At 47.5% G+C, this 26,682-nt stretch overlaps 2 protein-coding genes across 4 annotated transcripts in view; both read left to right on the top strand.

Moving 5' to 3' along the window:
• Positions 1 to 282: 282 nt before the first annotated feature.
• CGN (cingulin) lies at positions 283 to 18,453 on the top strand (the record flags this gene model as incomplete). Of its 2 annotated transcripts, none has more annotated exons than XM_084243246.1 (20): positions 283 to 1,161; positions 1,842 to 1,942; positions 2,089 to 2,158; positions 2,247 to 2,339; positions 6,036 to 6,163; positions 6,838 to 6,970; positions 7,290 to 7,502; positions 7,919 to 8,067; positions 8,317 to 8,449; positions 10,845 to 11,045; positions 11,370 to 11,576; positions 11,969 to 12,226; positions 13,332 to 13,502; positions 14,641 to 14,802; positions 15,815 to 15,904; positions 16,349 to 16,432; positions 16,541 to 16,659; positions 17,282 to 17,390; positions 17,771 to 17,934; positions 18,221 to 18,453. In XM_084243246.1, the coding sequence occupies 20 exons, from the start codon at positions 298 to 300 to the stop codon at positions 18,360 to 18,362; spliced, it is 3,591 nt and encodes a 1,196-aa protein (XP_084099372.1). In that variant the 3' UTR covers positions 18,363 to 18,453. The 2 variants fall into 2 exon arrangements, with proteins under 2 accessions (XP_084099372.1, XP_084099373.1); XM_084243247.1 differs by having other exon boundaries at positions 298 to 1,161; positions 2,089 to 2,155.
• A 3,102-nt stretch (positions 18,454 to 21,555) lies between these two features.
• TUFT1 (tuftelin 1) overlaps positions 21,556 to 26,682 on the top strand; it is a gene marked incomplete at both ends in the record, with an annotated part of 36,781 nt that continues 31,654 nt past the window's right edge. For both annotated transcript variants that reach the window (XM_084241931.1, XM_084241930.1), the window contains one exon: positions 21,556 to 21,615. In XM_084241931.1, coding sequence (XP_084098057.1) covers positions 21,556 to 21,615 — 60 coding nt within the window. The remainder of the gene's footprint in view (positions 21,616 to 26,682) is intronic.

Below are 26,682 nucleotides of genomic sequence, written 5' to 3'. Positions count from 1 at the left end.
GGGATTGGGGTCAGAATGGGGGGGTTGCAATTATATGGGGAATATAAAAATAAAATTTATTATTTAAAAAAAAAAAAAAGAAAGTAGGGAGAAAGATAAAAGGTCCAGCAGTCTGTTTTCATAGGCCCTTTTGTTGATTCTGCTGCTAAGATGAAGAATGACAATCATTGTACCAGATAGAAGGAACTGCCAGGCCAGTGGCTGTGCAAAAGCTGGGCAGGTAGCAGTTTCTGGGTTTCTACTTCAATCTCTCAGCCTTAACTATATTCCTGGTCTTCTAGGACCTCCCCCTCTTCCATGGAGCAGGCATCCACCATGACTGAATCCCGCGGCCCTGTGGACCACGGAGTCCAGATTCGCTTCATCACAGAGCCAGAGGGTTATGCGGAGATGGGCTCCCTGCACCGTGCGCGACGCCCAGCGAAGGACGCCAGAGCCAGTACCTATGGAGTGGCAGTGCGTGTGCAAGGCATCGCTGGGCAGCCCTTTGTGGTGCTCAACAGTGGGGAGAAAGGTGGTGACTCCTTTGGGGTCCAAATAAAAGGGGCCAACAACCAAGGGGCCCCTAGAGCTCTGAGCCCCAACTCAGAATTCCCTGAGAACCCCTATTCTCAGGCCAAGGATTTTCCTGCCCCCTCTCATGGCAGCACATCTGATGAGGAACATGGGGCCCACTGGAGTGGAAGGCTGCTCCGGTCCCAGTCGCAGGCCTCACTGACAGACCCTGTTCCTCTGGGCCCGAGCAACAGGAGTACCAGTCTGCTGGAGCTAGCCCCGCAAGGGCCTCCCCCAGGGACCACCATTGACACTGCTCCCCTGTCTTCAGTGGACTCCCTCATCAACAAGTTTGACAGCCGCCCCGGGATTCAGACGCGGGGCCGCACTGGCCGCCGCATGCGGACGCTGCCCCCTGAACAGCGTAAGCGGAGCCAGAGCCTGGACAACCGGCTCCCACAGGACACCCTGGAAGCACGGGAGCGCCGGTCCCCCAACCACTGGAGCCCGACCACAAAGCAGAACAACCACACAGGCAGCTCGAAACAATCAGCCCGGAGCCAGAGTCCTTTTGGAAGTCTCGGTCGCACCCATCGGACTCAGGACTGGGTTCTTCAGAGCTTCGAGGAGCCACGGGAGAGAGCACAGGACCCTACCATGCTGCAGGTCAGACCCCACCTGTCTCAGCCCTGGGACCTCTTGTTGATTCAAATAGCCTGGGGCAGAAAGTCTTTACCCTTTGTTCTCCCCCTTATGCCTCCAGATGTGGTAGTTAAATGTACAAGGTACTTCCCTGGGCAAAACTCTGAACAGACTGTGGCATCACCACTCACAAGCATGTCATTGCCTCACCATTATCTGTGCCTCTGTCCCCTGCATTGGCTAGGGCTGCAACATTCTTAAATGCAGGCTCTGGGGAAACTGGCACTCCTGTTCCTCTAGGGTATACCATGGGAGCCAGTGCTCTTGCCAAAAATCCCCTTTATGTCCTGCTCAGGAGTGCAAGTAAGCAGGGAAGTGACTTTCCTGAGACCCAGTTAGACTCTTTCTAAAGTAAATCATTGACAAATTCTAGCACATTAACTGTCATTAGTAACAAATTACTTGTGACAAGCTCAAAGCTAATTGAGATCTGCTTGAAGAAAATCTGGTTTGTCCCAACAGTGGGAGTGTGTCCTCTGGGACCGCTCCCTTGCCTGTGGCTCAGGCCTTGGAGGTGTTGACTCTTTATCCCACTTCAGGTTCGTGCATCTGGTTTTAAAAACCCCTGCTCCCACCTGCTACCTCCACCTCATCTGAATCCCTTGCAGCCTTCTGACTTCTTTTCCTTGGGTTTCCTCTCGTAGTTCAAATCAACTCCGGACCTTCTCCGGGACCAGCAGGAGGCAGCCCCACCAGGCAGTGTGGACCATGTGAAGGCCGCCATCTATGGCATCCTGAGGGAGGGGTGAGTGGGGCCTCCCAACAGGCAGGTCATGCAACACTCTGATTTTCCTTCTAGCCATGTTCTCCCTCTTCCCTCCTCTTAACTCTTCCTTTATCCCTGCTACCTCTTCCCCTCCTAACTTTTGCTTCTGTCCTTTTATCCTCCAGAAGCTCAGAAAGTGAAACCTCTGTGAGGAGGAAGGTCAGTTTGGTGCTGGAGCAGATGCAGCCTCTGGTGGTGAGTGGCCTCACAGTGGGTCAGGGTCAGGGTTAGGGCTTTGGGATCTGGATATGGACTCACTTCCTCCTCTGTATGTCTCTGGCAGGTGACTTCTGGTTCTGCTAAGGCCCTGGCAGGGCAGAGTAAACTCACTCAGAAAGTGGCGGAGCTACAGCAAAAGTTGGATGAAGAGGTGAAGGTGAGGAGAGGCTAGAGAGGTCCAGGAGGGATGAAGGCTCACAGGGGAAAATCCTTGACTGGGGTCTGCTCTTCCAAGTGATGGAAGGAGCACCTGTGTGTCCCGTGAGCTGAGACAAGTGTGCACAAGTCCCAGCAAAGGTTCTCTGGAGCATAGAGAGGAGGAGCACGCTCAGCAGCTGTCTAGCTTCTTCCCATAACATTTCCTTTTTTTTTTTTTTTTTAAGATTGATTTATTTATTTATACAAGCACTGGGTACAGTCAGAAGCGCGGGAGGGTGAGGGAATTCACCAGAGCCAGAGCAGGGAGCAGAGCAGGCAGAAGGACCGAAGTACACTGCTGAAGGGAGCAGCGGGCGGCAGGAGAGGTCTGTGCGCCATGTGGGACCCTCCTGCCGGGGAGCAGCCGGGGATCAAACCGGCACTGCAGAGGCTGCGGGCAGCTTCGCAACCCAGCGCTCAACCGCTACGCCATCGGGGAGGCCCCCCATAACATTTCCTTTGGGAGGCACCGTCCTGGCTCTGCCACTTACCGATCATATTCTTGAGCAGATTACTTCAGCTCTTTTCATCATCATCATCATCATCATCATCATCATGATGGCAACAATAGTAATTGTCATTTAATTGTATAATTTTTTATAGCAGTTACTGTCCTGAGTAATATGTAATAATGATATGACCCTGTGTAGTAGGCATCCTGGACCCTTTTATGATGAGAAAGTGGAAGGTCAGAGAGGTTAAGTGAATTGCTCAAGGTAGCACATTCCAGAGAAGGAATTAAAAAATTCAAGTCAGTCTTTTTTTTTTTTTAATGATTTATTTATTTATGCATACAAGAGCTGGGGTATAGGCCAGAGGTGCGAGGGGTGAGAGGATCCACCATAGACAGAGTGGAGAACATAACAGGCAGACTGACTGAGAGACATTGCTGAGGCGAGCAGCAGGCGAGACAGGAGAGGTCTCCTGCACCATGTGGGTAGCTCCCTGGCTGGCCGGGGATCAAACTCGTCTGCAGAGGCTGCGGCTTGCTTCACAGTGCAGTGCTTAACCCCTTGCGCCACCAGGGAGGCACTCAAGTCAGTCTTATTTTAAAGCTTTTCTACTTCCCTCACCCCTTTTTAAATACTGCTTCTGTTTTATTGTCTTATATGTAGTTAGTGCTTAGTAAGTGTTAAATTGTAACCCCCTTTGTTTCCTAGAAGGCAATGTAGTATATTGATTAAGTGGTGGGCTGTAGACTCAAAACTGAGTTCAAATCCTGTTACCAGTACTTGTTGGCTGTGTAACTGATTTGGGTAGGTTCTTTAACTGTTCTAAACCTGTTTCCTTAACTGTAAAGTGGGGATAATAGTCATATCACATTAGTTATCTATTGCTGTGTAAATTACCCAAAACGTAATATCTTAAAATATCTCCCAGGCCTGAGAGCCAAGAATCTGGGAGTAGCTTTAGTGGGTAGTTCTGTCAGAGTCTATCATGAGATTCCAACAAACTCTTGGCTAAGGCTATAGTCATTTGAAGACTTGACCAGAGTCGGAAGGTTTACTTGTTTTTTTAAAGATTCATTTATTTATTTATTTATACAAGTACTGGGTAGAGTCAGAAGCGTGGGAGGGTGAGAGAATTCACCAAAGCCAGAGCGGGGAACAGAACAGGCAGACTGCCGAAATACACTGCTGAGGGGAGAAGCGGGCATGGCAGGAGAGGTCTGTGTGCCATGTGGGACCCTCGCCGGCAGCTGGGGTTTGAGCAGGCACTGCAGAGGCTGTGGGCAGCTTCGCGACCCAGCGCTCAACCGCTGCGCCACCTGGGAGGCCCTGGAAGGTTTACTTCTAAAATGACTTCTTCAGTGCTCTTGGTGGAGGCCCCAGTTCCTCGCTATGTGGATCTCTTCTTTGGGCTGCTTGAGTGTCCTCACAATATGGCCGCTACCTTTCCCTACAATGAGTGATCCAAAAGAGGTGTTTAGAAGGAAGCTGCAATGCCTTTTTTTTTTTTTTTTTTAATAGAGGCATGTTTTATTTATTTATTTGTTTGTTTGTTTGTTTTGTTTATACATGCACTGGGTACAGTCAGAAGCGCGGGAGGGTGAGAGAATTCACCAGAGCCAGAGCGGGGAGCAGAGCAGGCAGAAGGACCGAAGAACACTGCTGAGGGGAGCAGCGGGCGGCAGGAGAGGTCTGCGCCATGTGGGACCCTCCTCTGGTGGCAGGGGAGCAGCCGGGGATCGAACCGGCACCGCAGAGGCCGCGGGCAGCCTTGCAACCCAGCGCTCAACTGCTGCGCCACCGGGGAGGCCCTGCAATGCCTTTTATGTCCTAATCTCAGAAATGACATGTTCCTTCCTCCTTTTTCTATTTGTTAGAAGAGACCCTAAGTCCAGCCCATATTCTAGGGGAGAGGAATTAGGCTGCACCTTTTTTGTTTTTGTTTTTGTTTGGTTGAATGCAGTTTAACTTTGTTGTGAAATCAAGGAATTTTAGCACATGAAGTGTAGCATCAAGAAAGAACCCAAAGGGGACAGAAGTAACAAAATGCACTATAAGAGTCATTCTTAAAGTATGTTTTATGATCAGAAAAATATTCCTTGACAGCAAAATGTACTGCCTCTGAAATTTAAGAATGGATTTTTTTTTATTTTACTATTTTTTCATTTTTTTAAATTTTTTACATCATTGTTCATTTTTAAACAATATTTGCTTCCCCCCACCCCCTCAGGTGCAGACCCATAGAGTTTCCTTCACCAATGCACCCATGCACCATCACCTCAGTCCCCTGTGCTCCTCCCTCTCCTTCATCCTCCCCTGCAGTGTGTATTCTCTGATTTATAATTGTCTGTTTTTGATTTGTTGTGTTATATACTGTTATTATTTTTTTACACTGATGTCTTATTTGGTCCCCTATATTCCTGCTATAAGTGAAACCATCCGATATTTTTCTTTTTCCTTCTGGTTTATTTCACTGAGCATAATTCCTTCTAGCTCCCTCCATGTTGCTGCGAATGGCATGAGTTTACCTTTTTTGATTGCTGAATAATATTCCATTGTGTATATATGCCGCATCTTCTTGATCCAGTCACCTATTTTTGGGCATTTGGGTTGTCTCCAGGTTTTACGTATTGTAAATAGTGCTGTAGTGAGCACAGGTGTACAGGTGTTCTTTTGAATCAGTGTTTTTGTGTGCTTTGAGTAGATCCCGGGGTAGTGGAATTGCAGTGTCGTATGGTAGCTCCATTTTTAGTAGACTGAGGAACCTGGGGACAGCTTTCCATGATGATTGGACCAGAGGCTTCACTTTTTGAAAGAAATATCAAAGAATTTGTGGAGGTATTTTAAACCCTCACAAGAACCATGACTTGTTGGGAGGATTTAAAATGTAACAATGTTTCTATCAGTGAGGGACCATTTCTATACAATTGTGGTCCCTATATACAGCCTGGGGCCATGTTGTCTATAATGTCTAGGTTTGTGTAACTGCACTTTGTGATGTTCACACAGTGGTGAGATCGCCTGATGACTCATTTCTCAGAATGTAACCCCAGCATTAAGTGACATACGACTAATAATACATAATGTCCCCAGGACAATGCCTTTCATATAGTGAGTGTCAGTAAATGGTAGACATTCCTATTATTCCTGGTGCTCTGAGAGCTTTCCCTGCTCCTCCACCTCCTTCACTCTGCTTTCTTTTCTAGAAGCAGCAGAAGCTCGAGCCATTCCGGGCTGGGCTGGAGCGGCAGCTGGAGGAGAAGGCAGAGGAGTGCAGCCGCCTGCAGGAGCTGCTGGAGAAGAAGAAAGGGGAGGCTCAGCAGAGCACCAAGGAGTGAGTGCTACTGATGGAACATGAGGGATGCATGGGGGCAGAGGCCAGTGAGAAGCTGTCTGAGGGACACAGAGGGAAATCTCCAGAAGCTGAAAGGGACAGAGAGAGGTGATTTAAAGATAGGACTTTTCTCTTTACCTTTTCTGTCAGTAATGGTGATAGTGTGTGGGTTAGTTAGCTACTTGGGATGCCTCTTTGCCTTGGGTTCTTAATCTGGAAAATGGGGTTAGTAGTAGTACCTATCTACACAATTGTTGTGATGACTCCATTATTCATTCAGCAGATGTTTTTTGCAATGAATTCAGTATGACAAGCATGATTCTAGATTCCTGGGGCCCTCAGTGAACTGTACAGAGAACAAGAGCCGTGCTCTCTAGATGCAGTGTCTGGTGAGGGGGAACAGACAGTAAACAATAAACATAGCCTGTGAATAAATTTGTAATATGTGAGAGGGTGATAAAGTAGGTTAAAGCAGATCAGAAGGGCTGGATCGTGACAGGTTGTAATAGTAAATCAGGTAGTTAGAGAAGGCCAAGTTAAAATTTAAACACAGACTGGAAGGTGTACTTAATTTTTTTTTTTTTTTGGAATGAGGTTTAAATGAAGTAAGACATGTGTTTAGAAAACCGCCTGACACATATTGCTCAGTTATGTTATCTGTAATTAATTGTTAGGCTCCAGAACATGAAACTTCTCCTGGATCAGAGTGAAAGGGTCCGGCGTGGGCTGGAGACGCAAGTGGTGGAGCTGCAGGATAAACTGAAACAATCCCAGGGGCCTGAGTCTGCAAAGGAAGTGCTTATGAAGGTGGGGAGCAGGGTTGAACCCTAGCTTGTGTTTCCTTGTAGCTAGAGCATCTTCAAGTCTCTCCAAAGTTTGGGGACTAGGTAGCTTATTACAGATACCCCTGAAAGTGTGCTTTCAGGCCAGCTCACTGGTGGGGGGGACTAAAGCCCCAGGTGGTGGGATTTCTTTATTTTAACTAGACATCTTTGGGGACAGAGAGCACCTGGTACTGTGCTTATCTTGATGCTCAATAATATTTTTTGATTGACTAACTGAACAAATGACAGGTGGATCCTAATTAATTTGGTCACCTCTGTGCTTCTCCCTTCACTTTCCCCAGGACCTGTTAGAGAGTCGGGAACTTCTGGAAGAGGTTTTGGAGGGGAAGCAGCGGATAGAGGAGCAGTTGAGGCTGCGGGAGCGGGAGCTGACGGCCCTGAAGGGGGCCCTGAAGGAGGAGGTGGCCTCACGTGACCAGGAGGTGGAGCATGTCCGCCAACAGTGCCAGCGAGACACAGAGCAGCTTCGCCGCAGCATGCAAGATGCGACCCAGGCATGTGACAAAAGTGGCAGCCTGAAAAAAGGGCTGCCTTGAGGCCTCAGTGTTTTTGGTCTTTTCATTGCTATAACTGGAGCTTCCCCTAGAGGACACATATAAGATATAATGAAAACCTTGGCCAGGAAACCTCCATAGACAGAGGGAGAACATGCAGGCCAGAAATACCTTGGGTGTGTGTGACCAAGATACTGGGGGGAAATAACTGGGGGACTAGGGAGGGGCTTCCTGTAGATGACATAGATTTGGATTATAACTTGGGGAGGGAACCTTCTGCTAGCATTTATCAGGTAGCAGGGTGTGCAGCTGTCATGGTGCCCTCTGTACGCGAGCTGCTCCTTCTACATTCACAGCTTGGCTTAAGTGAGCTCCTCCCTCGGAGCCTCCTGGACCCTGACTCTCCTCTTCCCTAGGACCACGCTGCATTAGAGGCTGAGAGGCAGAAGATGTCGGCCCTGGTGCGTGGGCTGCAGAGGGAGCTGGAGGAGACCTCAGAGGAGACAGGGCATTGGCAGAACATGTTCCAGAAAAACAAAGAGGAGCTTAGAGCCACCAAGCAGGAGTAAGGACCTTGCCTCCCTCCCAAAAATATTAACCCGTAGTACTTCAATCCCTTTCCTTTCTACTCATGCTGTGCTCTTTATACTCCTATGTCTCCAACTGCTCTTCTACACATCCACCTTCCTCTCTCCTGAGAATGAGTGCCCAGTGTATTGGGCTCCAGGGAGGTGGTTTTCACTGTCCTGACCTCTCCCAGGTAGGCAGACTGATCCTGATCCCTTTTCTTTTTCTTTTACCTTGCTGGACTCAGACTCATGCAGCTGCGGATGGAAAAGGAAGAGATGGAAGAGGAACTTGGGGAGAAAGTGGAGGTCTTGCAGAGGGAATTAGGGCAGGCACGAGCTGAGGCTGCAGATCCTCGCCAGATGGAGGAACTCAAGAAGGTACTGAGGGGCAGAAGACAGGTGGGGGTCATGGGCACCTGCCTTGCTTCCGCCAACGCCTCCACACTGATGTGGCCATCTCACATGTTTCCTTTCAGGCCCCATTCTGCCTGCTCAGCTTTTCCTTTTCCCAGCACTCTGCTGCAGAGTGCTGGTCTCCTCCTCGAGTGCAGCAGTTTCTAATGGAAAGGACTCTAAGTGCCCAGATTGGGTGGTAGCCAGGGGGTGCTGGCTGCCTCCCAAGGGACCTCATGGCAGCAGCATTTAGGTGGATTTGTGAAACACAAGGGCCGTTTTTGCAAGTTCAGGAACCTTATTTGGTCAGTGTAGCAAGAGCTGCTCTGTCTCAGGGACTCATTAACTACATTTGCGAAACAAATGTTTACAGTTGGAATGCCAGTTTGTTAACTTACAATGAGAAGTATTGTCACATGGACTAAAACACTTGCATTGGCATGGCCTGCTGACCTACATGGAAAGCCAAATTGTAATTTGAAGGCTGCTCAGGGATTATAGAATCTAGACATGAGGAGTTAACATTTTAGGCATGGCCTTGGTGGTGGGACTGTAACTTGAAATTCATCATAAGAGTCCCTCTCTTTGGTCTTTTCTTTAATTCTCATTTTATCAAACATGAATGATACTTTATGAAAGATAAGATAATAAAATAGAGGTGAATACACAAATACTTTCTTCATGTTCTTAGAATTCTAGTTTGTGAAAGCCAAGAAAGCAAGCAGTTAATTATTTTGGATGATTTAGAACTTAGAGACTGTTTTTGTTAATTTTAGGGAATTTACTTATATGGTCTGGGGATCCTTTAAGGCCTACATTTCCTTGATTCATTTTCCTGGATATGTAGTAGATGCTTAGCTAACCAGTATTAATTAATCAATGCTTGTTTATCATGTCTATAACATAAGACTGTATTTGTAATCAAGTGTAGTTTAAAGTCTTATAGTGAAATTGGACATTCCTCTGAATAATCTCAGTTGATACTTATTGTGCCAAATAAAGCTAAAAATTAATAACTAGTTTTTCATTTATTTCATGTTAAGTTTATTTTATTATTTGATCAATAAACAAAAGATACATTAGGAAAGAGAGTAACCAAGTCCAATTTAGACCATATACTCTATTTTTCTTTTTCTCTGTAATTAGTTTTGTTAATGTCTTACCATGGTGACCTATTCTCTGTTATACAACCTGTCAAACTAATTATGGTACTTTCTGAATTTCAGAAGTACATTATAGCCAAAGGGTTAGAACCAGAACTCATTTTATTTTTGTAAAAAAGAAGCCAGAGCATAACAGTATATATTGGGTTTTTTTTGGTTTTTTTTTCCATAACAGTATATATTGTATCATATATTTTGATTTTCAGCATATTATTTTTTTTAAACTAACAATCCTGTTTTGTCCGTACTGTCATCTGCTCTTATGCCATATAATTTTTTTATGGAGATTAATTATATGTATCATAAAATTCAACCTTTTAAAGTATACAATTTAGTGGTTTGTAGTATAGTCACAGAATATACTACAATATTATTACTATCTAACTACAGAATATTTTCATCACCCCAAAAAATACCTCATATCCATTCACAGTGACTACTTCCACCCCCTGTAACTACTATGGATATGCCTCTGCTGAGCACTTCCTATAAGTGGACTCATCTTTTATGTCTGACTACTTTTATCTAGCACAGCATTTTTTTTTTTAAGATTTATTTATTTATGCATACAAGAGCTGGGGCAGGCCAGAGGTGTGTGTGTGTGGGGGGGGGGGGTGGGCAGTGAGAGGATTCACCAGAGACAGAGTGGGGGATAGAGCAGGCAGATTGACCAAAGTACACTGCTGAGGGGAGCAGCGGATGAGTCAGGAAAGGTCTGTTGTGCCGTGTGGGTTGCTCCCTGGCAGGCCAGGAATCAAACTGGTGTTGCAGATAGCTTCATAGGTTGTGTCTTAACCCTTGAGCCACCAGGGAGGCCCTAGCACAGCATTTTTTTAAAGACTTACCCTTGTTGTAGCAAGTATCAGTGCTTCATTACTTTTTATGATTGAACAGATTTCCACTATGTGGATATACCACATTTTATTAACAAATCAATTGAATGGATTTGAGTCATTTCTATAGTTTAGCTCTAATGAACATTCATGTACAAGTTTTATGTAACCCTACTTTCGCTCCTCATATTTATATGGTGGTGGAATTTATGGGTCATATAGGAATGATGGTTAACTTTTTGAGAAGCTGTCAAACCATTTTTGCAAGTAACCATGCCATTGTAGATCTCCCTTCACCCAAAAGTGTATGAGCATTAGGTTTCTTCATATTCTGATAGCCTATGCTGATTCTCTTTGCCTTGGCACACTTCCCTTCCCTTTTAGGAGCTGCACCAAACACAAGAGGAACTTAAGGAGCTACAGACAGAGCGGCAGAGCCAGCAGATGGCTGGGCGACACCGGGAACGGGAGTTGGAGAAGCAGCTGAGGGCTGAGGCTGATCGAGGCCAGGGCCTCGAAGAACAGAACCTCCAGCTGCAAAAAACACTCCAGCAACTGAGACAGGACTGTGAAGAGGCTTCCAAGGCAAGGGGAGTGGGCACAGGGCTTAGAAGGTGGAGACTGAGGGGTCTGGAGGGCTGAAGAGCCAGAGGGCGTGGAAAATTACCTATCCTGGTATGTACAGACCAGATCCTTGGTCTTGTGTGTGGTTAAAAGCAGCCAGGATTTGGCAGGGGGAGGTAGGGTTGTACTTGGTGGCACCTGCTGTATCGCTGAAGGGGTGGATTCTCAGGGGAGCCTCTGATTGGTGGCACTATCCCTCGTTAAGGCTTTAAGTTCTTATGAGCTCTCCTTGGGGTGGTCCACTGAGCCCTGGGGTCTGAGCCGCCTTCCTTGAACCGGACGCAGGCTAAGATGGCAGCAGAGGCAGAGGCTACAGTGCTGGGGCAGAGGCGCACAGCAGTGGAAACAACGCTTCGGGAGACCCAGGAGGAAAATGACGAATTCCGACGGCGCATCCTGGGTCTGGAGCAGCAGCTAAAGGAGACACGAGGGTTGGCGGAAGGAGGGGAAGTGGCGGAGGCTCGGCTTCGGGACAGACTGCAGCGGCTGGAGGTCTGTGCCTCTGTCATCCTCATTGGCTTCCTCCTCAACTTTCTTCTCTCATCCTGGGTTAAATACTCTGTCATGGATTCTGTTTTGCCCTTTGTGTGCTTCTGTTTGCCTTCCCAACCCTGTGTTACCCTTGGTTTTATTTCCTGGAGTGTGCTTTGGGGTGAATGTCTTAGCCTTTGCACTGGTATTTTTGCCTTTAATCTCCCACCCTTTGCTTGTTCTGTGCCTTGGTTTCTTTGCTGGTTCCTTTGAGCCTGTGTTCATTGCCCACCTTTTTTACAAATACCTCTCCCTCTTCCCTCCTCCCTCTTCCTTCTATTCACCTCCAAAAGCCTTGAGCCCAAGCTTTGCCTCTTCTCAGTCCAGCTTCCCTCAGCATCTCCCTCTCCCAGGCAGAGAAACAGCGACTAGTGGAGGCCCTGAACGCATCTCAGGAAGAGGAGGGGAGCTTGGCAGCAGCAAAGCGGGCACTGGAGGCACGACTGGAGGAGGCCCAGCGGGGGTTGGCCCGCATGGGGCAGGAGCAGCAGGTGCTGAATAGGGCTCTAGAGGATGAGGCCAAGCAGCGGGAGGTGCTCCGGAAGGGCAAGGCTGAGCTGGAGGAGCAGAAGCGCCTGCTGGACAGGACCGTGGACCGACTGAACAAGGAGGTGGGGCACTGGGTGGCATGGGGGTGAGGGGGGCATGGGGGTGGTGCTGCTTTCCTTAAGTTAGTCATTGGGGAGGCCAGGGCCAAGTCATCAGTGAAGCATCCTTCCTTTCTCCCATTGGTGTTGTGCCCCCTGGGGATTCTGGGATTCCACCATAGAAATTGATAAGACCTAAACATTAGAATCATCGTTGGTAGAATTTTATATTAGAAGGAAGAAAAGGAAATAAACAGCTTTTATTTGGAGGTAAAGTTTTCCTCCTAATCTTTCTTTATAAAACTAGAGCAAACAGGGCCTCCCTGGTGGCACAAGGGATTAAGTCTCTTCACTATGAAGCTATCTGTAGCCACTGCAGCACCAGTTCGATTACCCCCCCCTTTTTTTAAGATTGATTTATTTGTGCATACAAGAACTGGGGTGTAGGCCAGAGGTATGGGGGTGGGGGGGATGAGAGGATTCACCAGAGACAGAGTGGGGAGCAGAACAGGTGGATCCACTGAAATACACTGCTGAGGGGAGCAGCGGGTGAGCCAGGAGAGGTCTGCTGCGCCATGTGGGTTAGCTCCCTGGCTGGGGATTGAACTCACACTACAGTGGCTGCGGACAGCTTTATAGTGCTGAGACCTAACCCCTTGCACCACCAGGGATGCCCCAGATTTTTTCCCCTTAGTGGTTCAATAAACCTCAGGTTTGTTGAAATAAGGCCATTTAAAGCTAACCTTTTAGCAGGCACTGTTGTGAGTACTTTACATAATTAACTACCATGATTTTCACAACAACCTTCTGATATAGGTATTACTATCACATTTTACCATTGGGAAACTGAGACCCAGAGAAGTTAAATTTAATTGCCTAAATTTAATTAGTTAAATTTCATCTTGTCTACAGACACACAGGCAATAAGTGGTAGAGCTAAGCTTTGAACCCATGCAATCTGTATATTACTAGTGGCTGTTCTAGGGACATAGACCAGGAAAGAGTTAAGAGAGGGCTGCTTTGGCAGAAAGGAGACTCTGGCAGGGTCTTGGGAGTTTGGGCCCAGAGGAAAGACAGAGGCATATTAAAGAGGTGCCGTACTGACAACCCTCTTTTCTCTGCATCTCAGCTGGAGCAGATTGGGGAAGACTCTAAGCAAGCCCTGCAGCAGCTCCAGACACAATTGGAGGATTATAAGGAAAAGGCCCGGCGTGAGGTGGCAGACGCCCAACGCCAGGCCAAGGAGTGGGCCAGCGAGGCTGAGAAGAACTCTGGGGGGCTGAGCCGGCTTCAAGATGAGGTAGGAGCCTAAATGGCAGGAGGGTGGGAATTCTCCTAGTGTTCTTGGCCTGTAGGGGCAGGAATGGGCACAGGGCAGGTTTTCTGTGATCCCAGCAGACGGGGTAAGGGAGGAGTCAGAGTCCTGGAGCCCTCAGTGGCTTTTCAGGCTTTTATTGGGATTTACCAGGTATACAGCAGGCAGGCTGGGGGCCTCCCAGCCCCCAGCAAGTCTTCACTCTGGGCTCTCTCATGGTTCTGCTTCTGCTTCTACTGCTTCTCTTCTGGCGTCCCCGTGACGCTGCTCTTAAAAGCCCAGTCTTAGCCCAGGTGAATCCCATCTACCTATACCAACACCCTACTCCAGGTGCCCGCCATCAGGCATGCATTCAGGACCGCAGGATTCCGTCATCTATCCTAATGGTGGGAAGGCAGAAAAGCCTGATACTGTTACTTTACTCTACATGGTCTAAAGGTCATTGCCTCTTAACTAAACTTGTGACCACAGGAAGTTGGGGCTCAGATTTAGGTTTAAGCACTTAGACATAGTAAGCTGGGGGTGCAGGACAGTTGTTTGCCTAAGGTACAGACAACAGGGAATGCATTGTCAGTGGAGCAGTGATTTTCACTCTGTTATATTTTAGAGTTACCTGTGGAGATTTAAAAAAAACCCAATACAGGTTTACCTCAATATCCAAAAAGAGAACATTCCTTTTGGTATGATTTGGTAGGTTATTTGGGGGGCGGGGGGGTCTGGGAATCCCTTCAATTAAAACCTTTAATTTATATGGAAAAAAATTTTGAACATTCCCAGGCCCCCAAAATAACCTATCAAATCATACCAAAAGGAACATCCTATTTTCAGACAGCAGGGGAAACCTGTATCTAAGCTATATCCCTTACCACTTAAAACATAATCCCTGGGACTGGGGCTCAGGATTGGTAGTCTGAAAATTTGTCAGATGATTCTAATTTGTGTAGAGAATTTTAAAACAGTAAAGAAAATGAGCTACAAGTCATTCAACTTTTTATTGTCACCATACTGTGGAATTCTAAAGAATGTTAGTGATGAAATGTTTCTCACCTCAGGGGCAGACTGCTCCCTGCTCTCAACTCACATCGTACTAGCCTGAGCTTTTGGATTTTTCCCTTCTGCTCAGACCCAGAGGCTCCGGCAGGCACTGCAGGCATCCCAGGCTGATCGGGACACAGCTCAGCTGGATAAAGAGCTGCTGGCCCAACGATTGGAGGGGCTGCAGCAAGAGGCAGAGAACAAAAAGCGCTCCCAAGATGACAGGACCCGGCAACTCAAGGGCCTTGAGGTAAGGACATTGGGTGACATGTGGTGGCTGGAAGAGGGAAAAGGATTCCAAATCCTGGCACAGTGGGACACTATGGAGACGGGTGCCAACATATTCCAAGTCTCTCAAGGGGTTGGAAACTGGCAGCCCACCGCCAGTGGGTCCTATTTGACTACAGTGTTTTTAAACAATTTTGAATTAATTGCCAATGTTTAGAAATTTATGAATCACGCATAAAAAATCAGATTTCTGATTTGTTTTATATATCTGAAAATATAGTAACGCTGAGCTTCTAATCCTGCGTTTTCTGCAGCAGTTGGCTGAAGCTAAACTAAGGCTTCTCTCCTTTAGCATGAACAGTGAGCCACAGTTTGCTATATTTGACAGTAATAATAATAATAATACCAGTAACAGCAATAATAATAATAATAATACCAGTAATAGTAGCAGCAAACAGTTATATATTGTGCTGTGTGCAGTGCATTTAAGATTCAGAATAACACTGTGAAGTCAGGATATTTTCTCCGTTTCACAAGTTGGGAATACTGAGACACAGAGAAGTTAAGCAACTTGTTCAAGGCCCTTCTGCTAGGAAGTGGGGGATCTGATACCCAAATCTAGTAGGTCCCAGAACCTACCCATTAGTCTCTACCTGGTACTCCCTGGATTGAATGTGCTCCTCAGATCTGTATCCTGGTACTTTAGTTTCCACCTCTCTCATCTCAGCCTTGGCCCAGGATTTGGTGTTTGTCTCTTTTCCCACTAGGGAAACAGGGCTGTCTCTTGGGGCTTGTAATCCTGGCAAGGGCCCAAGTCCAGAGGTGCCTCTCCCCTGCCCCTTGCTGCTGTACCTGGTCAGCAGAGGGCGCTAGCTCCAAGGTGACTCTGGATCAGGGGTAAGGACCAACAGGTTATAGGGATGATGGAGAGTGAAAAGTCTGTGGAAGCAAGGGCTTGAGAGGTCCTAGTCTGAGTTTAGCATTCTGGTGTCCGGCATTAGGAGCAGAACTTACTTGTTGTTCCTCTGCCATAGGAAAAAGTCTCACGACTGGAAGCGGAATTAGATGAGGAGAAGAACACTGTGGAGCTGCTGACAGCACGGATGAATCGGGCCCGGGACCAGGTAACCCTCTCTTTACTCTTCATCTGTGTCTACGCTGACCATGTAAAAAATGACCTCTCAGCTTTCACAATCTGAAGAGTTCTGACTAGAATTTGTGCATACCTGGCTCTGTTTTCAGGGTCTTTTCTGAGTTGGTGAGGGTTAGCAGGGTTTTTTGGGTGGAAAGAAACCAAGAATTTGAGTGGGGGGAAGAATCCCGGTGGCCTGGACTCTCGCTGGCCTAAGTCTGGGCTACTTCCATTCAAAAAGGATGCTTGTTCCTGGGGCAATTGAGGAGTTCCTGTTTAAATTATGTGAACCCTCCCATTTGAAAACACTGATTTCTTAGTTCCTGAGAATGTGGGGATTCAGAGTGCAACCTACAGTTACTCTGTCCCACTTGGTTCAGCTTGCTGTTTTGATTAGCCCTCCCTAAGTCTGGTTCCTTTCACCTGTCCCCACCAGGTGGACCAGCTAAGGTCAGAGCTCATGCAGGAGAGGTCTGCTCGGCAGGATCTGGAGTGTGATAAAATCTCCCTGGAGAGACAGGTGAGGGGGATGGAAAGGGAGTGGATATGGCCCCAGGAGGTGGGCAGAATGAGCATGGAAGGGATCAGAAGTGGAGTACTAAACACAGAGGCAACCTGTCCCTCTCAGAACAAGGATTTGAAGAGCCGGTTGGCCAGCTCAGAAGGTTTCCAGAAGCCCAACGCCAGCGTCTCTCAGCTTGAATCCCAGAATCGGGAGTTGCAGGAGCGGCTGCAATCGGAAGAGAGGTGACACGAGCCCATCCCCCCCGTAGGCTTTTCTCTTCTGGGGCTGATCCATTTTCTACCTCAGACGTGGCTAAATTTGCCTGATCTTTTTTTTTTTTTTTTTTATAGAGGCATGTTATTTATTTATTTGTTTGTTTGTTTTGTTTATACATGCACTGGGTACAGTCAGAAGCGCGGGAGGGTAAGAGAATTCACCAGAGCCAGAGTGGGGAGCAGAGCAGGCAGAAGGAACGAAGTACACTGCTGAGGGGAGCAGCGGGCGGCAGGAGAGGTCTGTGCGCCATGTGGGATCCTCCTCCGGTGGCCGGGGAGCAGCCGGGGATTGAACTGGCGCTGCAGAGGCCGGGCAGCTTCACAACCCAGCGCTCAACCGCTGCGCCACCGGGGAGGCCCTAAATTTGCCTGATCTTTCAGGAAACTTTCTCTTGCTAGAGAACAGGAGGGTTGCAGAATTCTGAAATGTGAATGACCCCCAGGTCTTTCTATCTGCCCTGGATCCTCCCTAGTCCTGGTCTAAGGTGGGGCTCATGACTGAAAGGAGTCCTTGGAAGCAGCAGGGAACCAAGTAGAGATTCCTTTAAAAATTATGACAGCCATAGATATCCCTGCCCTATCCTTTTAGGGAGAGGACAGTCCTCCAGTCTACCAACAGAAAACTGGAGCGGAAAGTCAAAGAGCTGTCCATCCAGATTGATGATGAGCGGCAGCATGTCAATGACCAGAAAGACCAGGTGAGATGACAATCAGGGCCACACAACCATGTGGAAAGTATTTACTTTGCATTTGCTTGAAGGCAAGGGAGGCTCCAATTCCTGGGTTCCAAACTTAGCCTTTCCTTGTATGAGGACAGAGAGACTAGACTGAAAGGACTGAATTAGAGCAGTCATTGAGCACATGTATTTTTGTGCTTAGGATTTGCTAGGCTCTCTAAGTATCATGCATGTATTAACTCATTTAGTCCCCAAGACAAACGCATGAGATCAGGCAACTTGAGATCAGGGTCACAAACATTTTGCTAGGGGCAACAATCCCTTGTTAAGATTTTTGCAGAGGAGGATCCTAGGCCATAGTGGGATGCTTTTCTAATGTGGGCACTTGGTATCCCGCCCAGCTAAGCCTGAGGGTGAAGGCTTTGAAGCGGCAGATGGATGAAGCAGAAGAGGAAATTGAGCGACTGGATGGTCTGAGGAAGAAGGCCCAGCGTGAGCTGGAGGAGCAGCATGAAATCAATGAACAGCTCCAGGCTAGGATCAAAACCCTGGAGAAGGACAACTGGTATGTGCTGCTCATGAGGACAGAGCAGGAAGGGAATGGGCTCTCCTGCACTGGATAGGAAGGCGAAGCTCTAAGGTGGGATTTCGTAGCTATGCATTCCTGTCTGGAAGCCAGTCTGATTTTCCTTTAGTATCTCAGCCCCCATCCTGTAGCCCATGTCCCCAAATCTCTGATCAGTGAGAAGCTCTGGGTCTTGAAAGAGCTGGGAGTTTTCTTAGCATGGAAAGGGTGACTCTCTCAATCTTTCTCTCGCCCTCCCTAATCAGTATTCTTCTCTCTGATTCAGGCGCAAAGCTTCCCGCTCAGCTGCTGAGTCCACCCTCCAACATGAGGGACTGAGCTCAGATGAGGAATTCGACGGTGTTTACGACCCTAATTCCATCGCATCACTGCTTACGGAAAGCAACCTTCAGACTAGCTCCTGTTAGCTAGAGGTCCGCCGGGACCCAGAAACCAAGATCGAGGCCTATCCTGATCAGCCTTGCTCTACCCTGCCCGGCCTCAGAGTCCCCATTCCTGTTGGGGAGTGAAGAGGGACCCTGTTGTTGGGATCTGAGACAGGGAGGGATGTGAATGGTGGGGATAAAAAAGGCAACAATACTAAGCTGGTGGATGGGCTTTCCCTTACCACTGAAGTGGTGGGTATTTTAGGCCAACCGAGCCCTTCTCTTAAGTGCCGAGCCCTCCTTTTGCTCCCTCCCAGGAGCAGGATGGTCAGCATGTAGGCTGCAGGGGCTTGAGTACAATGGGAAGGAATAGAATTGCCATGTATATAAAGCTTTATTCCATTAGCCCTTCACCCTCAGGCTCAGGGAAATACCCTATGTGATTCTGCTCCCTTGACTCCTGCAAACCATTTTCCTTGCACTCTGGAGCAGGGTGAAGGGAATATCATGTGATGGACACGCTGGCGTGGCCCAACCTACTTCTTAGATGCACCTTTTTGCACAGCTGTGGCACCCATGTGGTAGTCCTCATCTCCCTCCATTCCTTTTTTTTCCCCTTCTCCAAGCTAGTGGGTCCAAGGGATCCTTTCTGCTTCTCTTCCCATCTTCATCATTCTCACCTTTCTTTCCCCTCAGTGCCTTAGTCAAGGCAAGGAGATAAGGATGCTCTTCTTGCTCTTATACCTGCACGTTCATACCTCTCTAAGGACCAGCTTTTCCCTACCCAGGCCTTGCCTGCTGCCCCAGTGACCGATTGAGAGAACTGGCAGCTCTCTGCCAATGAGCCCCTGGGAGAGAGACTTTGGTACGGCCATAATAAGGTGGTAGGGCCTGGTTCTGCTCAGGGTTTCCATCCTTCCCCTTTCCTTCGACTATAGATGTGTTTTGTAAGGTAGCTGCACCTGGGAACCCTGACAATGAGTTTGAAAAGTAGAAGGTCACAGTGTCTGTGATCTTCCTTGAGATTTCTCTAACCAGATGTGCCCAACCTCAGTAGGGAACCAAAAGACCCTCATTATCTCAGGAGCTTGGACTTGATATAGACTCCCTGGCTGGGGCTAGAAGCTGACTCTTGGTAGAGATGGGAAGAGGCAGTGAAGGATTTACTCCTTTAGGTTTTGGGGAGAGCCAAGCCCTGGTGGGGAGGAGGTAAGGGAGATGATTCACCTCTCATTTCCTAAGCAGGCTCTGTAAGGAACCTGAGGAAAGAAGCAGGCTGTTCTCACCAATGACTTGTAATATCATGATTTTAAGAAAAAATCCTCTTCTACAAATCAGATAATCTCTTCCAATCCAATCCAGCCTTGATTTTATTTAAATTAAATATTAAAAATTATATGCCTATATTGAAATCCTTGGCCTCTCTATTCTTTTTCTGGGTTTATTTGGAGGTCCAAGTGGTATAAAGAAGCTGTTTAGGTCAAAACTGGAGTTTTTGTCTCTTTACCTTATAGACTCCCTTTACAGCAGATCAGATGGACTCCAGGGAACCTGGAAGTGTTTATAGCAGCTCCTATCTTTCCTGAACAACCTCCTAGGAATAGTAAAGCCAGTGAATGGCTTCTTGGAGGATTAGAGGAGAAAGACCAGACTTTTTTTTTTTTAAGATTTATTTTTTATACAAGAGCGGGGGCACAGGCCAGAGGCGCGGGAGGGTGAGAGGATTCACCAGAGACAGAGTGGGGAACAAAACAGGCAGACTGACAAAATATACTGCTGAGGGGAGCAGCAGGCGAGACAGGAGAGGTGTGCTCGCCATGTGGGTTGCTTCGAGGACGGCGGGGATCGAACCGGCACTGCAGAGGCTACAGACAGCTTCACAGAGCTGCACTCAACCACCTGCGCCACCAGGGAGGCCCCAGACTATATTTTTTTAAAGATGTATTTATACAAGAACTGGGGTATAGGCCAGAGGCATGGGAGGGTGAGAGAATTCACCAGAGACAGAGCGGGGATCAGAAAAGGCAGACAGAAAACACTGCTGAGGGGAGCGGTGGGCGAGGCAGGAGAGGTCTGCTGCGCCATGGTATCTCCCTGGCCGGGAATTGAACCCACGCTATAGAGGCTGTGGATAGCTTAACAGTGCTGCACTCAACCTGCTGCGCCACCAGGGAGGCCCCAAGATCAGACTGTTTTATTACCCTGGAGCAGAGGGATTTTCCCTAGCATTCACCTCCTAGCTTGGAGGCCCCTATCCATTTCTACCTGGCATGGCACCCAGTTCCTGTCTGGGAGGTGGGAAGTTTTCATTACCCCTGCCCTTGTTTTTCTTGAAGAGGGGTCTAGGTCCTGTTCACCAGGGCTTACTGCCAGGTTCAGGGGTGCTGCCCACCCATGAGCGGGTCAGATCTGCCTCCTATCCACTCTGCCTCTCACCAGTGGAGCAGACACCCAGAGCACGGCTGAGCTGGGGAAGGCTGCCAAGGTCCTGTTTGGCCAGCCCTCCCTTCTAGGCCTTTAATATGCTAACCTGTGCTGGGGAGCAAATACCATTGGATAAGTTGATGCTCATCTTTTTTCAAGAATACAAATTCCTTTTAAGGCAACGTGTCCCGCCTCTCCCAACCATATAAGGGCAGCTTTGGTATAACAGCTTCTGCAAAACAAGCCCCACCCAGATCCAAGCTGGCTTTGACTTTGGCCTGGGCTACCTGCCAGGAAGGGCACCTGCCAGACTGGCTTAGGCCAGTCTGAGTGAGCTTGCCCTTGCATTTCCACGGTGGAGGAAAGGTTTGCTCAGCTTCACAGAGCTTACTTACTGCCTCTATATATGGGAGAATGGGGAAGCTTTTTTTGCAACTGCTCATTATCTAAAGACAGGCAGGGTGATTTTCTCTTACCAACACTTATCTTGGAGGTAGAAAAAGGAGACAGAAAGATTGATGAGTATTGAAGTGCAAACACACTTCAGTTAAGCAGACCTAGCGAGCTCCCAAGTCCCACCTTTATGGAAATCTGAGAGCGCAGAAGGCCAGGTCCAGGACCATTTGGGCCACGCCTGCTGTGCTTTTTAGCTCGCATTGATTGGTGAACGGCGTTTTCGGGGCGCGTCCTGCATACAGCCCCGCCCCTAACGTGCCTATACAAGGGGGTGGTTCCGTGCGCGCCCGCCCTGTAGGAGCCGGACCGCAAGGAAGAGGGCTGGCGTCTGCGCTGCGATCCCTGGGGGAGGAAAATGAACGGGACGCGCAACTGGTGTACTGCGGTGGACGTGCACCCGGAGGGACAAATCGCGGTAAGAAAAAGCGGGCGCCCTGCCCCCGGGCTGGGTATACTTGGTTTCCAGTTCCGCCCCTCGGGTGCTTTGCGCCGAGTTCTTTGACCTCACCTGGTGCCGCGCTCGCAGCGCTTACCTAGCTCCTGGGGCAGCTTGTCTTTCTTTCTCTTTTTCTGCCGACCCACGGAGGGCGTGAGAGTCCTGGGTGTCGCGACATGCAGACTCTTTTGAGGCTCGAGGACTCAGGGCGTCCCCGCCCCTTGGGGGAGGACACTGCGGCTCCTGCCCGGGGCTCGACGCCGGCCAGCAGCGCGCGTTACTCCGTGTCCTGTGGGCTGTACATTGGGTCGTGGGAGACCCAGCTCCAGGGATGGGATCCCTGCGTTGCTTTTGACTTTGTGTCCCGACAAGAGCGATTAGGTTTTTCTGTAGGTCCTGGTAACCTCAGAGGCCCTTCGGAGATTGCCTGGTGCTTTGGGTGATCAGTCACCAGACAAAGGGTAGAGAGTGAAATCCTAGAGCTTTGACTGGGGGTTTGGGGCGATAGGACTTCAGCGACGCGGAGATGGGCCTGAGACTACCTTTCACTTGGAGGGTTAGAGCTGTCCGCTTGGGGGTCACCTCTCCGCTTAGATTTCTCCTCCCCCACCCCTTGCTGTCCTCCTGCTTCCCTCCCCCTATCGGCCGGCGCACGGCTTCCTGGGACGGCTGGTTGGTTTTGCTTCGTCTCCAGCCTCCAAGCCCTGGACTAGTGGATGAAGGAGATGCCAGAAACTAGGTTGAGGGCCTCCCCGGTGGCGCAAGGTGTTAAGACGCAACCTATGGAGCTATCTATCCACAGACTCTGAACATGAGTTCGATCCCTGGCCAGCCAGGGAGCTACCCACATGGCGCTGCAGACCTCTTCTGACTCCCCCGCTGCTCCCCTCAGCAGTGTACTTTGGTCAGTCTGCCTGTTCTGTTCCCCACTCTGTGGCTGGTGAATCTTTTCACCCCCACACCTCTGGCCTGTACCCCAGTTCTTGTGTGCATAAATAAATCTTTAAAAAAAAAAAAGGAAGAATTAGGTTGAGAAGGGAGGGGAAGTGAGTCAGCGAGGGCTTCTGGACCCAGTGAGGGTCAGAGAGAAGCTGCTAAACGATCTGCCCTGTTGCCTTCACCCCCTGGCTCCAGTGCTTCTTCACCTCCATACCCCACTAGGCTATATATTCCCTCTCAAGAGGCTGAGGAGGGTAACTTGTGATGGAGTGTTTTAGGCTCTGCTGGAGAATTAATCCAGAATGTGTGTACACTGTTTTATCTAGTTCCCAGCAATTATTGAGAGTGAAGTGGGACCCAGAGTGATGGAAATTTGTAATCACTCCCTTCCCCCTCCTTCTACTTTGGATCTGATTCCCTTCCCCTCTTCCTGTCTCAGCCTGCCCTGAGGTAGAACTAACCCAGGGGCAACTGGATTATAGCTCTTCTAGTTGCTCGTTTCAAGTTTAGAGTACAGATGATCACTAAATACTGTTCACAGCACCCTCTCCATTTCTGCCCAGACTGTGAGTGTTTCTACCACACAGGTCTGTGAGTGTTTCTGCTCACCAGTCCTCCAGTTCTCTAAGTCTTCTGTAGCTTCTGCTCCTCTGCCTCTGTCTGCTGAGGAGATGGGGAAAAAATCCATCCCTTGCTGTGTCATCCCCAAGTCCTGCTCCATGCTCTTGCTCATTGTGTTGGAATGGTTGAGGCAGGGAAAGAGGTATGAGGAAAATAAAGGAGAGGGATGTTTTAGCTTCTTTTTACTTGTAGAAAAGAGATGCAGGTCTTAAGATCAAGACATTGGCAGTTTTCAGAATGAGTTGACATCCTCTTCCATCCCCTAATTTCTGGCTGCTTGTCTAGCAGGCCCCAAAGAGTCAGTAGGAAATTAGTCATTACAGAATTCAGGCTCTAACCATAGATTAGTTTGAAGCTAATCAGAGACTTCTAGAACAAGATGGACACAGACATTTCCTTTTATTTTTTCTTTGTAGGCTGGACTTGAGAATTATTTTGCTTCAAATCTGAGAAGGAGATAGCCAATACCCAGCTATGTCTTGGAGACATTCTTGAGTTCTTAAGGACGGTTAGGAGATGGTAAACAATCAGTCAGAAGACAGGCTTTGTCCTGGATTCCACTCCTCTGAGCCACCTAGATAGAATTTATGACTCTGGATAGTCCCCAGGAAACTGTCATATATTCACTGTCATAAACTGTCATATATTCACACTATTCAGGGCATTGTTCACAGTGAGTGAGTGACTAAATAAATACACAGATGTTTCTTTTGGTGTCAGCAGTGTAGACAGTTTAACTGGGTGGTATGTCCTAGAGGGAGCCAAGAGCTCAGACACCAGCTAGGCCATTTGCCTGAATTCATCATGTCCTTCCACAAGGACATGGAAGTATGGCTGACATGCTTTCTGGGTTGTTTTCATTGTCGGAGGTAGATGTAGCAGGTGCAGGGAGTATTTTTCAAACTGTGGACCATCACCACTGGCGGTGGGTCTGAGTCAGCATCAAAAAAGAGACACATTCCGACTATATGACATTCTAAAATAGGCAAAACAATAGAGACAGTAAAAAGATCAGTGGTTGCCAGGAATTTGGGGGGAGAGGAGAGGTGAATACATAGAGCAAGGGGGTTTTTTTTTGGGTAGTGAAAATGCTATGTATGATATTAATATGATAGATAGGTTCTTATACTTTTATCTAAACTTACAAAATATGCAGCACCATTTACTTTGTTAGAATGAACCCGAAGGTGAACTGTGGATTTTGTGTGATTATGATGTGTCAATGTAGATTCAGCATTGGTTTAAAAAAAAAAAAAAACTATTATGGTGAATGTTGTTGATAATGAGGGAGGCTGTGCACGTGGTGGTAGGGGGCATATGAGATATCTCTGCACATTCCTCAGTTTTGTTGTAAAACTAAAACTGCTCTAAAAATAAAGTCTTTAAAAAATAGAAAGTAATGCTTTTAGAATATTAGGGTAGACATTTTTATATATGTGTGTGTATGCATATTTATTGGATCATGATACAAAATGTGTTTTTTTAGGTCAAAAAAGTTTGTAAGTTACTGTATTAAATTATACTGGAAAGTAAAAGCACAAAAACCTCAAACATTTTAATTAAACATTTCCATTAAGTTTCTTTGGTTATAAGCAACAGAGAGTGACTTCAGCTAACCTAAGCCAAAGAAGACTTTATTAAAAGGAAGTGGGCAGCTCACGAATTTAAGGGAAAGCTTGAAATGACCAAACCTAAGGAGTCCTGGGGTAGCAGCAACTATAGAGGGTTTCTACTTCTGAGTGAATTGGCTCCAGCTATCTTAGGTCTTTTTCTCATTATGCTTAATATTCCAGGCAAAGGATGCCATTGGTCCCTAACATTGTTTGTCCAGGGATTTTAGACAGGTATTAACAGTCACATAGATTATCCAGCAGGTTCTGGGCAGATTCTCTGGTCTTTGGGAGATTCTCCAAGCAAAACCCAAATACTTTTTACCAGTGGAGGAGAATGGAAGCTGTTGCAAAAGCAAAAGATTGTCACTACATTAGACTCTGGTTTTGAGTGATCTGTGATATTCTTTCTTTTTCTCTTTCAATCATTTTTTATCAAAGGAATGTATGTGTATGGTTTTTAAAAGATCTAATAATGTCAAGTCTTTTAAAAGAAAATAACAAGCAGGTTCCCTACCTCAAGTTCCATTCCATGGGAGTAACCTTTTTTTTTATTAACCATTTTTGATTCTGTTAGCTCCTTTGTTGTCGACCTCCATGTTTCTAAACAGTATGCTTCTAGTACTTTTTTTGATGTATTAATTTATTGATTTCTTGTTGTAGAATTATAAGAAGAAGGTTTATACTTCCACCCCTTGCCAGCTCCTTTCCCTTTTCCCATCCTCCCTGTGTAAAATTTTTGACTAAACTATGATTTCTGTTAATAGCATTGTGGTTGGGAGTCGGGTTCTGGGAATTTGACCCAGTGGACTGTAATCAGGGCTTTGATGTTTGTTTTGCCTAAGATCCCTTCAGTAACTTACTTTAGCTCTTCGGTCTCAGTTTCCTCATCTGTCAAACTGGGATAATGGCACCCTTCTCATAAGGTTGTTTGAGGATTGAATAAGATAATGCATATGAGACATTGAGCAGAGGCCAGCACATGGTAAGCTATCAAATGTTAGTAATTATTTTGTTTGGCACTGACTGGTTTAGACTCTATTATTTTATTTATTTATTTATTTTTAAAAACATTTATTCATTTACACAAGAACCGGGGTATAGGCCACATGCGCGGGAGGGTGAGAGGATTCACCAGAGACAGTACAGGGAACAGAACAGGCAGATTGCCTGAAATACACTGCTGAGGGGAGCAGCAGGCGAGACAGGAGGGGTCTGCTGCGCCATGAGGGACCCTCGCCAGCCGGCTGGGATCGAACCAGTGCTGCAGAGGCTGTGGACAGCTTCACAGCGTGATGATCAACCACCTGCGCCACCAGGGAGGCCCAGGAGTTCATATTTTTCATACTATTCTATGTTTCATGGTGTATGGCTATGCCACCATAGCCTTTTAAAAAATTTTAGTAATACACTGTTTAAAAGGAAGTTGCCATTTACCTGTCATTTATTTCAAAGCTAGCAGTGAAGGTAATTTGTTTTTAATGTAGGAGGTACATTTTTCAAAACAGTGCAGGCAAGCTTAAGGTCTTAAACCATTTGTCTCATTGTCACCAAATCACACAAACAACATGGAGACTCAGAGATTACAACTCCTCTTGAGGTTGCACACAGCTCTGCACCACATACTGGAGGGGGGTGGGGGGCTGGAGGTTGACAGCACCTGGGCTTCTTTGCTCATCAGGCCAAGGAGAGGCCAGGTCTGCTGCAGTGGTACCTTACTCAGCCTTTCACTAAGGTACCCATGGGCGCCATTCACCAGGATGTACTATACAGTGGTCTCCTGCCCATGCCTTACCTTCAGCATTGGGCATAAAAGGGAAAGGGAAGATCTCTGCTCCCCATCTTTCTCATCCCTTCCCCGTAGATATGCTTCATC

The sequence above is a fragment of the Talpa europaea genome, assembly GCF_964194135.1.
Source record: "Talpa europaea genome assembly, chromosome: 9".
In the NCBI taxonomy this organism is placed as follows: Eukaryota; Metazoa; Chordata; class Mammalia; order Eulipotyphla; family Talpidae; genus Talpa; species Talpa europaea.
The sequence above is the reverse complement of the archived record's forward strand: the minus strand, read 5'-3'. Positions and strand labels throughout refer to the sequence as shown.